The sequence below is a fragment of the Bolinopsis microptera genome, chromosome 7 (assembly GCF_026151205.1).
Source record: "Bolinopsis microptera isolate Bmic1 chromosome 7, MBARI_Bmic_1.0, whole genome shotgun sequence".
Lineage (NCBI taxonomy): Eukaryota > Metazoa > Ctenophora > Tentaculata > Lobata > Bolinopsidae > Bolinopsis > Bolinopsis microptera.
This window is the reverse complement of record NC_087078.1, coordinates 1,605,502-1,619,015: the sequence shown is the minus strand read 5'-3', so window position 1 is coordinate 1,619,015 and position 13,514 is coordinate 1,605,502. Positions and strand designations below refer to the sequence as shown.

At 40.7% G+C, this 13,514-nt stretch overlaps 3 protein-coding genes across 4 annotated transcripts in view; 2 read left to right on the top strand and 1 right to left on the bottom strand.

Annotated features, from left to right (window-relative positions):
- LOC134818897 (uncharacterized) overlaps window positions 1–13,514 on the top strand; it is an 89,125-nt gene that overhangs the window by 39,171 nt on the left and 36,440 nt on the right. The window lies entirely within an intron of this gene.
- LOC134818896 (protein diaphanous homolog 1-like) overlaps window positions 1–13,514 on the bottom strand; it is a 78,920-nt gene that overhangs the window by 60,579 nt on the left and 4,827 nt on the right. The gene's annotated exons all lie outside the window — the stretch shown is intronic.
- LOC134818913 (uncharacterized) lies at window positions 5,382–10,924 on the top strand. Its single transcript, XM_063828622.1, has 4 exons — window positions 5,382–5,626; window positions 5,974–6,163; window positions 8,258–8,466; window positions 8,689–10,924. The coding sequence occupies exons 1-4, from the start codon at window positions 5,525–5,527 to the stop codon at window positions 10,357–10,359; spliced, it is 2,172 nt and encodes a 723-aa protein (XP_063684692.1). The 5' UTR covers window positions 5,382–5,524; the 3' UTR covers window positions 10,360–10,924.

Below are 13,514 nucleotides of genomic sequence, written 5' to 3'. Positions count from 1 at the left end.
CAGTATTACAAAATTTGCAGTAATAACAAATATACTTCCACAACCCCTGTTGATTGGTAGGTTTATGTGACACCCACTTTCTATAATGAGAAGATAGTTCTTACTAAGTAATTTGCAGAAGATGCAATTAATTTTCAAATAATAAAAAAAAAGGTAAGGTAGAAAAAAATAGAGCGAAGAGAAGTTTACAAATGTGATGTAAGCTCTGATATGTCCCATGAACATGCCCTGGTTTACTGTGGCCTCTGATTTACCACTGTTTTTACCTTTTCCCTAAACTCCACAATAAATTGGGACTCTACAGTACTATACCATGATTACTTTTCCTTAGACACATCTTGAGAGAATAAGCAACCAGTGAAATAACTCAGAAACCTGCCTGATGAATGTATATATGAGTAAAAGCAGTATCTAACACTTACACCCACTAAATATACAATACATGTAATACCTAAGAACATCTCCAATGAAATTAGCCAGGACGATGGTGTAAGCTATAGTAGAGTATGGCCTAATGTCGATGAAGTGCATTGTTCAATGAACTGAGCTGTATGAACCTTTTTTTTCCAGAGGTTTTTTTCCCATATATGGTAGCTTGCAACTGTCGTGAGTGCATACATACGTACATGCGTGCCGGCGTGCCAATATGTCGCTCACGTTCCTAACTAAACTGAGCAAAGTTTTTTTTAGCGATATCCTGAATTAAATAAGTGTTGACTCACGCTGAACTGACCAAATAAATTGTTAATTTTACCATGTACGGATCCCACTAGGCACTAATTGATAGCATATTATTATTCCGAGTTAGTATTACTATTTTTCACAGATCTGTGACAGGTTGCATAAACAATAAACATATGGTTACATAGAAATATACATGATTTTCAAATTCAATATGGAATTACATGGGTGGCGCTCAGCCTGTCACTCAGTGGCGTAACGTTGCCTGTTGGCGCCCCCCTGCCGAAAAAAGCGCCCCCCTGTTGGCGCCCCCTCCCCTTTTGGTGCCCCTCCCTAAAATTGAACAAATTAGGTGATTTTAAAGAATACGCCGGTAAAATCTCTAAAAAAGTGTGTATCCAGAGCAAAACGCGCAGTTTTGCTAGTACTTTAGTTAAGTTTTCGAAATTGTCCCACATTCAAATGACGATTTGGCGCCCCCCTGAGACGGCGCCCCCCTGCACAGCGGGGTCAGCAGGGCCTTTCGTTACGCCACTGCTGTCACTCCGCCATATTTGCATGCTTATAAACAGTAAAGACTGGGGTCCCCAGGTCTTTAAATATGCCTTCACGGATCGTAAATTGAGCGGCCATGCACAAAAAAAAGCGGCTGCGATTCTTGTTCTTCTTAAACTGTCAGCAATCAGCATGGCCAATGCAATAGTCATGGAAAATTATGATTTGTATTGTATTATTTCATTGTAAATAAAGGATATAATTTGTTTCTCTAATCATTTGTCATTGCATGGTATCAGGTGATTGGGCTGGCACTAGTTCCTTTCAGTGGGAAGCGTGCAGAATTGAAAGCTCAATAAGATGTCGTAGTATACGCTATGTCGCTATCACGTGATTGAAGTAAAGATGTAAGGATAAAACCAGCACTCCTGACAGTCCAACCAAGTTCATTCTCAAAGAAGACCAACACCAAGGATAAAGCCCGTCTTGATGTTGCAGCTGTCGGATTGTATGCACTCTTTGAAAGAACATTCTTTGACATCACGGTCACACATCCTAACTGTGTCACAAACACATTTAAGCCACTCGATAAGATCTGTAGAGCTCATGAGAAAGAAAAGAAAGATTTGTATGAAGAGAGTACTTCAGTCAGATATAGAATCATTTCTCCCCCTAGTCTTCACAACCTCCGGAGGTATGGGACCGCTCTGCACTTAATTTGTAGATCGTTTCTCGGAGATGATAGCTGACCACAAAAAAAAGCCATGAAGAGCCAAGTCAACAATCATATCAGAACACGATTCAGATTTGATCAGTTAAGAAGTACACTCACTGCACTGAATCAGAGGAAGATGAGCAGCCCAGCATCTTGAACTGTAAGACGTTTCCTTCAACCTCATCCCCCAGAAGACGAGCTTTGAGGTCTCCTAGATTTGTTTATGTAAACTTTGAAGATATTTTATTGTACTAGTTTATATTGTATACAATTTTACGGACGAAATGATCCCAGGGGGGGACTCCCAACCCACCGCTTCGGCGGGTAATCGATGCACCGTTCCAAGCAAGAGTCACTTTGGTCTACTTGCTGTGAGGTGTCTCAGCTACATGGGTAGGGGTCCCCCATTTTTCTTTTATCTTTTTTTTCCTTTTTTTCCTATCACATGATTACCCAATCAATTTTAATAATGAGACAAATAAATTAGCAAACGTGACCCTATGCCCTGTCAACTGCAGTATAACTGGTTTACAAAATTTATTATACGTTGTATGACCCGCCGCGCACGGGTGCGCTGCTCCACTGTATCGCGATATCGTAAAAATTCTACAGGTGAGAAAATCTGTACACTGTAGAGTTTCTGCGATACAGGGGAGCCGCGCACCCATTTGCAGCGGATCATACAACGTTGACAACGTTTGACAAAATAATATTCGTAAAATATTTGTTCCAAAAACCGTCGATGAATCCGACTTGTGATTTGGCGCGGCGCGCATTTAGTTATAACCTTGTACGGCACTCCTTTTGAGCTTGATCTAGTCTCGGATTGATGATAGGAGCGAACAATAAGCTAGCAAACTAAATAATTGTAAACCTATACTACAAATATATCCCTGATCCCGCAAATGCACACTTTCCAAATTGCGCGCATTGCAGTAACTTCTTTTAAAATTCCTGAATCGAGTTAAAATCTTGAAATGTATTTAAAATTAATTTATGCACTTATTATAAATCACTTGAAATACTTTTAAACATATTTGCTTTATTACTAAACTGCCCTGTAGCGTGATGCGTTACTGTGCCGCGCCGCGCACTCAATTATGCTTCTCGCAACCACTAAATCGGCGAAATGCGCTATGACATATTCAATTAAGCAGATTTACTTTCTTCATTCTTATCTCAGAAAATGTTCAAAATTTTACCAGAAATGAGAAAAGGAAATAAGTTCAGACTTACTGTTGATTCACGATGTCAATCCTTCGCATCTCGCCGATTTGCATACGATCTGTGGTTGCGAGAAGCATTATTGGATGCGCGCGCGCGACCCAGTAGTGCATCGCGCTACAAACTTACTGCTGACGTCCTTTTTATATACGCAACATTTTAGTCATGATACGGTCATATGATACGGTCATATGTTGTAGCGCGATGCACTACTGGGTCGCGCGCGCATTCAATAATGCTTCTCGCAACCACAGATCGGCGAGATGCGAAGGATTGACATCGTCAATCAAGGTCATACGTTGTATGACCCGCCGCGCACGAGTGCGCGGCTCCCCCTGTATCGTAAGAACGATAAAGTGAAACGACCGTGGGGGTAACGACGTGATACAATTAACATATCGAAACAGTTTTTTGCCAATATCTCGTCAGTTGATTGACGATGTCAACATTTCCATATCGCTGCTCTGCTCGATCTTCCGGATCGTTGCTCTGCGAAGCAAGAACTAACGGGTGATACTCGTAAAATATTTCATATTTGTTCCAAATTAGGACCGTCGACGAGTCCGACTCGGCGCGCGTCCTGGTAGGTTGTAAACCTACAAAGCAAGAATGCTAGTTTGTGCGGCCACAGGGGGAGCTGAAACCAGGTTTTCGATCAAACGCTGCCATGTGTAGTCAAACGTCGCCAAAAGTTGCTCTCGTCCAATGAAATCGATGCATTTTGTAAGCCAAGCTCCGCATATGAATATATGTAATTCAATTATGCATACTGACTTACAAAATGCAGCGATTTAATTGGACGAGAGCAACTGTTGGCGACGTTCGACTACAAATGGCAGCATTTTATCGAAAACCTGGTTTCAGCCCCCCTGAGCGGCGCGTCCTCCAACTCGTCAGGGGAGCATTTTAACCCTATGTCATTGGGGGCGATTCGGAATCAGCGTCCTAAAATACATCGATTTAGGTTGGTTTAAACAGTCAGAGGCCCTTTTCTTTTAGAACAATCTCGAAGATCGACTGTAGGTAGAGTGATCTAGCACGCTAGCTATACTATAAGTTAATTCGTGCAATCAAAATGTCGCCGCGCTTTATGGTTAAATCCCACAAAACGCGCGCGTTTGCGCGCAGCATTATTGTCGCTATTTGCATGGAACTATGTCTTCGCGTCTTCCATAGGTGCTCTAAAACAGGAACTACATTTCCGCTTTTTGTCGGAAATGTTAACGGAAAGACTGGTTGTCGAGAGAAAGTCTGCAGACCGGTTTCACCTGGAATCTAGAATTCAGTTATTAGTCAGTGATTTTATTCCATATCTCTCCTCTTGCATGTGATTGAAAGGCCGCTAAGTAAATTCGAGAGTAATGTTTTCTGAGATCGGAGTGATTTAAGGCCTCCATAATTTAATTACACTCCTACTTACCTATACTTACCACACTGAATAACCACCATGCCACACTCCTGAATGTAAGATAATAGAGATACAATATAACAACAGCCCATTTATTAAAGCTCTCACTCATGAACAAGACATAGACACAGCAGGAAGCTACCATGTTTATATTTCTACAGCTACCCTCATCCGCATAGCAATTAGTTGGGTGTATGTTGCAGTAGCAGCGGCTCTCACAGTGCAGCAATGATTGATCAGCAGAGCCTATCAGTGATCCGGAAATAATCACGTGACAGTTATTCAGCCACTAACAATGAGAGTGATTTCGTTAATTTACATTTTACAGAGCTATGATTGGGTGTGTACTGTGCTGCTGGTTGAATATACAGTTGAGGTGTAATCATTGTGTAAACAAACATGTTTAGTGACCAGAAGTAGGATACACTTTGACAGCTCAGTGACAATTTAGAGAAAAAATAGTGTCGGACAGTGTAGTTACAACAGGTTGTGACAGTTTTATTACATCTTTTTTTAAATAGGTCACGTTTTACACCCTTTACACCAATTATCAGCGACGGTGTGGCACCAACATTATTAAAATGATCTTAGACAAAAAACAAGCTAGTGTGTTATGTGACATTTACCGTAGACGTGACACATTTCTATTTGTAATACATGTTATATTTCTCAGGAAAAATACTTCGCATCTTAACACGTGGCACAATGAGTTAAACTGTGTTACCAGACAGCTACAGTTGTATGATACCAGGTTTAAACTTTTCTCGTGAATTAGTGCCGGTAACGACACCGCATTATTCAGCCCCATTTTAAACAATCTGCCGAGTAAAATTCAGTATCTTTATCGTTGAACAAAATGCACGATAATGAACAAGTTATACGGCGATCGACCGCTTATCTAAAAAAGATAAGAGGTTTATTACAATCTTATTCCAACACGTCTCATTTATTATTTCGATCGCTTTGAATTTGTCTCAAGAGGATTTCGCTACTTCTTGAAAATGCTGAGGGTAATAATTCTATTTAACATCATCCTGGTGAACCTTTCTGGCATTTTGGGACAAAGTTTCGGTGATACCATAAAAGCTAACCCAGTGATTGAGGTATAGTTTAATGTCACCAAGTTTAATTTAATTCAACAATTAATTTGTGTCGATAAAGAATAGAATACCGTGACATTTATCAGAAATACTTAGTAACATCATACAATCTCCCATTTCACTCTTTTAATCTCTAGCTAATGCCGGAAAAGTAGCGGGTCTATTTCGAAATGTAGATATTTCTATTAGATTTAAGTGATTTATTACTGCTCCCAAGATGCAATAAATGATTTTATCGTATAAAAAATGTATACTTAAATTTATAGTTCAAATACTGAGTATCAAGTCTAAAAACAAATGTGTTCTATTTTACGTTTCCTGATCACACAGTTCTAACCCCCCATCCTCAGATCGATGCAGGTCAACGACTACAGAACAGTTTAGTGAAAGTAACAGAGTTTGACATCTACCGAGAGGAGGATGAGGATGAAGATTATTTAGCTCTGACGGTCCAGGTCCCTGCTGAAGTAGACTCGTCTAATGTTAAGAATCTCTTTATTCTGGATTTCAGTGCGTACACTACTAAAGATAATCCTATCGGTAAGTTTAATTTGTCAGTCTCTTTATTTATACATTATAATATCGCTATAATTATATAAAGACTTATATCATATTACACTGAAAAGTCTCATACAGTGACGATTCGGCGATGTTAGGCTTGAAATCTCAATGTCATCATGGCACAAAGTCTTGGGCCCCTATCAAATTTGTGACATCAATAATCTGTATTATATCTCACCTTAAATCAGGGTTTACAAATGATTCGATGAATAATTGGATTTGGCCAGTGGTGTAACGAAGGGCCCCGCTGAGCGGGGGGGGGGGGGGGGGGGGGCACAATCTTAGGGGGGTGCAAAATCGTAGTTTGAATCTGGGACAGTTTTGATAAACTTAACTGAGGTACTAGCATGAGCAATACTGCGCATTTTGCTCTAGAAAGTAGAAACACACTTTTTTAGAGATTTTACCGGCGTATCCTCTAAAATCACCTAATTTGTTCAATTTTAGGGAGGCCGTGGGGCGCCAAAAAGGGAGGGGGCGCCAACAGGGGGCGCATTTTCGGCGGGGGCGTCAACAGGCAACGTTACGCCACTGGATTTGGCACTTAACGTCTGATAATACTATAATATATTAAGCTGAACTGAATACCGCAGAATTAATCTCGAGTAAAAGAATATTTCGCTTCTTCAATCATTTCCGAACAATCGTCCCAGTAGTCAATTTTTATCCCACTTAACATCCAATGATACTTTCAATGACACTTTTGCAATTGCCCCTCATTGCCTGTTAGTCACTCAACCTTGCACCCGGGTTTTCTTGTGGTCACAAGGCAGCTGTATTGTCGTGACGTCACTTATCTTAAAGTATCAAATTTTCTCACATTGAAAATATCAGATTTCACTACCTACAATGAAAATTGAAACCCCGCTAAAATTATGTAAAATTTAAGCCCGGTCGCGGTAAACTTCCTAAATTATTAACTGTGTTATCAGCCTTGAGCCTACAGATTAAATCGGAAAGGTAAATCAGCACGCTGATTTGACACTTGAAAAATTATCGATTATTATCCGAGAAATAAACAAATAAAAATCACACAGAAGAGCACGACGCAGGGTTTTTCCGTATTTATTGGTTAATTTGAGGTCATTTTGAGGTCAGCTTTAGGTAAAACCCGACCCTACCTACCCATGTGAACTGTGTTGAGTTTCGTCAAAACTTGACAGAGCCATCAAATCTTCTGACCACCCCATAGCGAAGTAAACTGTAAAGTATCACTCGTTGCGCCAGCACAGCAGAGAGTTCGTATTTTTGAGGAGATTCCCTAAGATTTAGCTTGGAGGGGGATTTGTTTTAAAACATATAAGAGATACGAAAAGTTTATTTTAGCAGGAGCTTTTAAATACATGTGTAAATCGTAAGATTTAGGTCAGAATCAACCGGGCGAGCTCCTTTCTGTCTGGATACATAATTAAATGAAGATTATCTGATAACATGTACTTATTCTTGATGTACGTAATATTGTTGCACGATATTGTATCATTGTTATTACGCTTCAGTTTTAAATCTGCACAATGTCAGTGATCAATATCATACATAGTCAACGTCACGTAACACGTTACATCACGAAATTCTGATCATGCAAATAAAACAGATATAATAAATCGAGAGGCTTGCATATAATGAACATATTGACACGGGTGCAGAGTTGAGTCTGTGCGGAACCTAGTAGTTTCAGATCCTTGTTTAACTTGCCGTACAGCAAGGTCATCCACTACTTTAGCCCGGCGAGGCACATAACTCCCTCTACAACTCCATATCAAATGTTTCATATATACTAGCCGAGTTTACAAGTTATATCCTTGTGTTTGAGAAGAGCTCGTTAGAACTGCTTCCTAATGCCTTTAAATTTTGCAAGATTTTGCAAGATGCAATTGTTAGCTGATTGACAAGCAAAATGCTGGTATCAGTTTTAAAATCCCTATTAGGTATTCCATAATTAAAACCCTAATTTTAACTCTAATGTAACCCTAACTCTAATAAACCTTTGCTCTAACGTCTGTTTCATAGTGTCCGCTCGGGCTACTTGGATACTGCAAAATAATTTATCTAATTTAAAACAATTTTTTTTTGCAGAGGGCGACTCGATCAACTCTAGTAGAATCTCCAACTGCTCCAACTACCAAGTCCAGGAACCTCAAACCCTGGCAGCACAGTTCGACCAATTTTCTGAGAACAATTTCCTGAGCCAGGATTTCTTCTCTGCCAATTTGACAGAGATAGGCGGTACCTATTTTTTGCAGTACATCTATAAAGGTTCACTCGAACGTTTCAGTAATTGTCAGGTAAATATGATTCCTTTAATTTAAAGTTTGTTTCGTTGTGTAAATTTCTGATTTCTTGCTTGAAATATTGTCCATCAAATATTTATAAGACACTTTGGCCGTAGGTGCAATTCTTTATTTAAATGTTGATTCGACACTTAATTCTACATGGCCTCGAATGATCCGATTCATATAATTATGAGGGAATGAAAATCGTATACTTAATACAATCCATCATCACAGGTATACGATCGTGATGAAGTTTGGTCAGTGTCGGAGAGCAACACAGGCAAAACCCAATACACGACAGTCCTAGCAATAAACCACATCAGGATCACCAAGCAAGAGATCGGCAACGAAACCATCTACCAACCCTCTTTCTTCTCAACAGCCTTCAAGTTATCATGGACCATCAGCCAGTACATATTTGTGAACGGAGTAGTGACGTCACAGAAGAGGGTAAAAGCGGAGGTTATCTTCGCCTCAGTGCAGCCCCTCTGGGAAAACGGTAAGATAACAGACAAGACCAGAGTTCACATTGGAGTCAGGACAATTCTAGAGAATGCCTACCACAGTCATCTGATGATGGTATTTGTCAAGGGCTCAGATAGTGGTACGTTTGCGGTTTTGGAAGACGGAGAAACCCCGATTGAGATCAACGCGGAAAAGCTTTCTTCAGGTACCGGCTTAGGGGACCAGGTGATGTGTGACCCTGTCCGAAACTGGGACTTGGCCGACGTTTTTGATGACAACTCCCAGAAATATCAAGACTGTCAGCAAACATGGGAGTTTAGCATAATGCTGCCACAGAACGTGACTGTCTACAACGAAATTGAAGGCCTATTCTCCTTCCGGCTCCAACTATACCAGTGTGACGACCTAAATCAAGTTCAACCTATCTGCGCCCCCGTAGAGGATATGTATGAGGAAATCCTGGCAAATGTCGCTCTGGACACTGTAGTGGAGATAACAGCAGAACAAGAGAACTCGCTGAAACTTGAAGTAACAGCCATCAAGAGTCAAGACAACTCAGCGGAATTTCTATCCAGCAGCACACTATCCAGAGGCATTTACCATGGAGAGGAGGTTGTAATCTACATACAACCTACCCAGAACATTAACAAGACACCGGGGGCTGATCTGATCAGCAAAAATGGGCTGGCTCTTAGTGCTTTCCTCATTTGCATTCAGAGCCAAATTCCTTTACAATCCAAACTAGGATGCCTGGACGTGGACCAGCAATATCGGTACATTCCGTGGATGGAGGATGACTTGAGCGTTTCACTTCACGGTAAAATCTACAAACGAGAAGATTTTGAATCGACGAAACAGGATCTAAATTCAACACAGCACAACTGGGACCCTGACACAGGATACTACACGATAAGGTTCCAGAACCTAGCCTTGTCTGCCCAAAGCAGACTCTACAGGTTCACCATGATCTTCAGAATAGACATCCTGGACAGCGACTCTGAAGGGGGCCGGAGAAGAAGAAGTGTTCTTCTATCACTATCAGATTCTTCCTTAGCGTACAGAAAGAAGAGAGCAACTAAAGTGGCATCAGAATCAGCAACCGTGGTATCTCCTGAAGAAGAACTGGCGCAGACTCCAGGACCAGGAGAAAAAGAACTGGCGCAGACTCCAGGACTAGGAGAAGAAGAACTGGCGCAGACTCCAGGACCAGTAGAAGAAGATTATGAAAGTGATAAGAACGACACTTCCGGATCTGAAGCTTCAGATGACTCAACTTCACTAGCTACAACTGAAGTCAGCGTTAAAGTTGAGGTCTGCCCTCCAGACTACGAATATATTTCTCAGGATGAACCGTGTCGACCAAAATTGAGGGAGAGTGTCGCATTCACAGTTCATTGCAACATCCTCATGCTACTTCTCTGCTTGGGTCTAGGCTTATAGTATCTTCACTATAAATGACCAACGTGATTTGTACATTTATTCATTAGCGTATTATTTTGAATTGAAAAACTATTGGTTTTTAAAATGAACTGAGGTATGATTGAATTTGAGGAGTTAAATTTTTGATTGTTATATGTTTTGATTGATTGAATACTTCTTACTTAACTTATTGAATTTCATGACAATAATAAATTTATTTTTAATTGGCATAATGATTCCAAAACTATTATTCTAGCTTTTATATTGTCAACAACACGCGACTGAAAATTAAAAATTATGGTAAAATTTGACATGAGAATTGGATTTATCATTAGTACGACAACCGTGCCATTTGACATCCGCATCATATAATATGCTATTTGAGGAAGGACCAACTAAACAGTGAACATACAAAGTTTACACCTTCATGCACATCTATATGATGCACTATGTACTTCAATTTACCCAGTTTGGCATGAATACAATTAGAAGCAGGAAAACTCGTGTAATTACGCTAATTAGTACCAATTACTGTTATAATGACCCGGTAGGTATATCGGTATGTACCAAGCCGTATTATAATATGAAAATCAATAAAAAACAGAAGTTTTCAAGTTATCCGCAAAATGATGTGGAGATTTTACCCGGTCAAGACCAAGTTTAACGATGATACCACTACCAGTTATAGTTGTTAAATATAAGGAAACATATCTCCAGGAGCGAGCGTTACAAATCACATTATGTTGTGCTCACTAACTACTAACCTATGTACCTGATAACAGATAATCATCCACCTGTAACATATCAGGGTGATATACTTCAATTTGATGGGCTGTGTAATTTACCTGATAATATTTGAGATCACCATGATTTATAACGAGAGTAATGATGAATAACCACATTAACTAGCAGGACAGTAACTTGAGAATCAACTCATATAATCACATATTGTAAAAAGGAACTAAAATGCAGTGAGATTCAGCATGTGCTTTACACTGTAAAGTTACAGTAATGTTTACAGTGATGCACCCATTTCATGACAGTTGCAATACAGCACTCTTATTACATTGCTCTTTTACTTCAACAAATCAACACGTGAAGACTGAAGAGTACGTGCGCAAAATGAGCACTTACTCTTGTAGAGTGCACCTACTCTACAAGTACAAGCTGCGTGCAGAGTGCACCTACTCTACAAGTACAAGCTGCGTGCAGAGTGCACCTACTCTACAAGGACAAGCTGCGTGCAGAGTGCACCTACTCTACAAGTACAAGCTGGGTGCAGAGTGCACCTACTCTACAAGTACAAGCTGGGTGCAGAGTGCACCTACTCTACAAGTACAAGCTGCGTGCAGAGTGCACCTACTCTACAAGTACAAGCTGCGTGCAGAGTGCACCTACTCTACAAGTACAAGCTGCGTGCAGAGTGCACCTACTCTACAAGTACAAGCTGCGTGCAGAGTGCACCTACTCTACAAGTACAAGCTGCGTGCAGAGTACACCTACTCTACAAGTACAAGCTGCGTGCAGAGTACACCTACTCTACAAGTACAAGCTGCGTGCAGAGTACACCTACTCTACAAGTACAAGCTGCGTGCAGAGTACACCTACTCTACAAGTACAAGCTGCGTGCAGAGTGCACCTACTCTACAAGTACAAGCTGCGTGCAGAGTGCACCTACTCTACAAGTACAAGCTGCGTGCAGAGTGCACCTACTCTACAAGTACAAGCTGCGTGCAGAGTACACCTACTCTACAAGTACAAGCTGCGTGCAGAGTACACCTACTCTACAAGTACAATTACAAGCTGCGTGCAGAGTGCACCTACTCTACAAGTACAAGCTGCGTGCAGAGTGCACTTACTCTACAAGTACAAGCTGCGTGCAGAGTGCATCTACTCTACAAGTACAAGCTGCGTGCAGAGTGCACCTACTCTACAAGTACAAGCTGCGTGCAGAGTGCACCTACTCTACAAGTACAAGCTGCGTGCAGAGTGCACCTACTCTACAAGTACAAGCTGCATGCAGAGTGCACCTACTCTACAAGTACAAGCTGCGTGCAGAGTGCACCTACTCTACAAGTACAAGCTGCGTGCAGAGTACACCTACTCTACAAGTACAAGCTGCATGCAGAGTGCACCTACTCTACAAGTACAAGCTGCATGCAGAGTGCACCTACTCTACAAGTACAAGCTGCGTGCAGAGTGCACCTACTCTACAAGTACAAGCTGCGTGCAGAGTGCACCTACTCTACAAGTACAAGCTGCATGCAGAGTGTACTTATTTGTTTTCCGCGCACAGTGAACACTTCTAGTCAACAGTCCGCACAGTGTACAGTGTACATCTATCGGTGTACAGTGTATTGCAATGTAGTTCAATAAATTATTTTATTCACTAATGTACTATTATATTAATAGAAAATATAAGTCTGCTGTTCCAGAGAAAATGGTACATAATAGCACTGCATCGAGTGAACCAAGTTCACGCTAATTTCATCAGCATTCAGAACCAGATGAGGAATTATCCTCAAATAATAACGCGGTGCCGGTGAATAAAGTAACTTCACACTCCCCCAGAGCCCACACACACACACACACACACACCTCACTTCAACACGCAGGCCGGCTAAGTTACATTTGACATTACAAAGGTTTCTAACTGTGTCGGATAATGACGCATACTTCGCTGAGCTGGTCCTTTAATTTTGGAGCACATATTAACATGACCTTATATGCATATGTTCCTGTTTTACAGAATTTATTTTAAGTATCAGCATAAGAAAAGTTGCACCACGGTGTTTTACTTTGATTGTAACTAAAATTAGAGTTCGATCTTTTTAGGCCAATGAGACACATTTATTTCCCTGCAAATTCTTTAAGTGCTTCGTAGATGTGGGTCGGAACTATCTTTTAATTTGATCTCCCTTCATAATATCGGCCATGATACTTGCCGGCCACTTTATCAACTTAATAACACCAGAATGTGTGTGTGTGTGTGTGTGTGTCTGTGTGTGTGTCTGTGTGTGTGTATTTTCCGAACAGTTATACAAAAAAAACGGTAATAGTTACGGGACTGGTTTTTTCGGTATAGTGCTGACAAAACTCTGACGAAGCCCATAAGCAAATTTTGTTAAAATCGGCCGGTGGTAAGTGGTTTAATTGATGATTTTGTTCCAGAAATG

Excerpts from the sequence above, each read along its gene's own strand:
- LOC134818913 (XM_063828622.1), top strand. The coding sequence starts at position 5,525 with ATGCTGAGGGTAATAATTCTATTTAACATCATCCTGGTGAACCTTTCT. Across the intron at positions 5,627-5,973 it reads AAGCTAACCCAGTGATTGAG|ATCGATGCAGGTCAACGACT; the intron begins GTATAGTTTAAT and ends CCCCATCCTCAG. Across the intron at positions 8,467-8,688 it reads AACGTTTCAGTAATTGTCAG|GTATACGATCGTGATGAAGT; the intron begins GTAAATATGATT and ends CCATCATCACAG.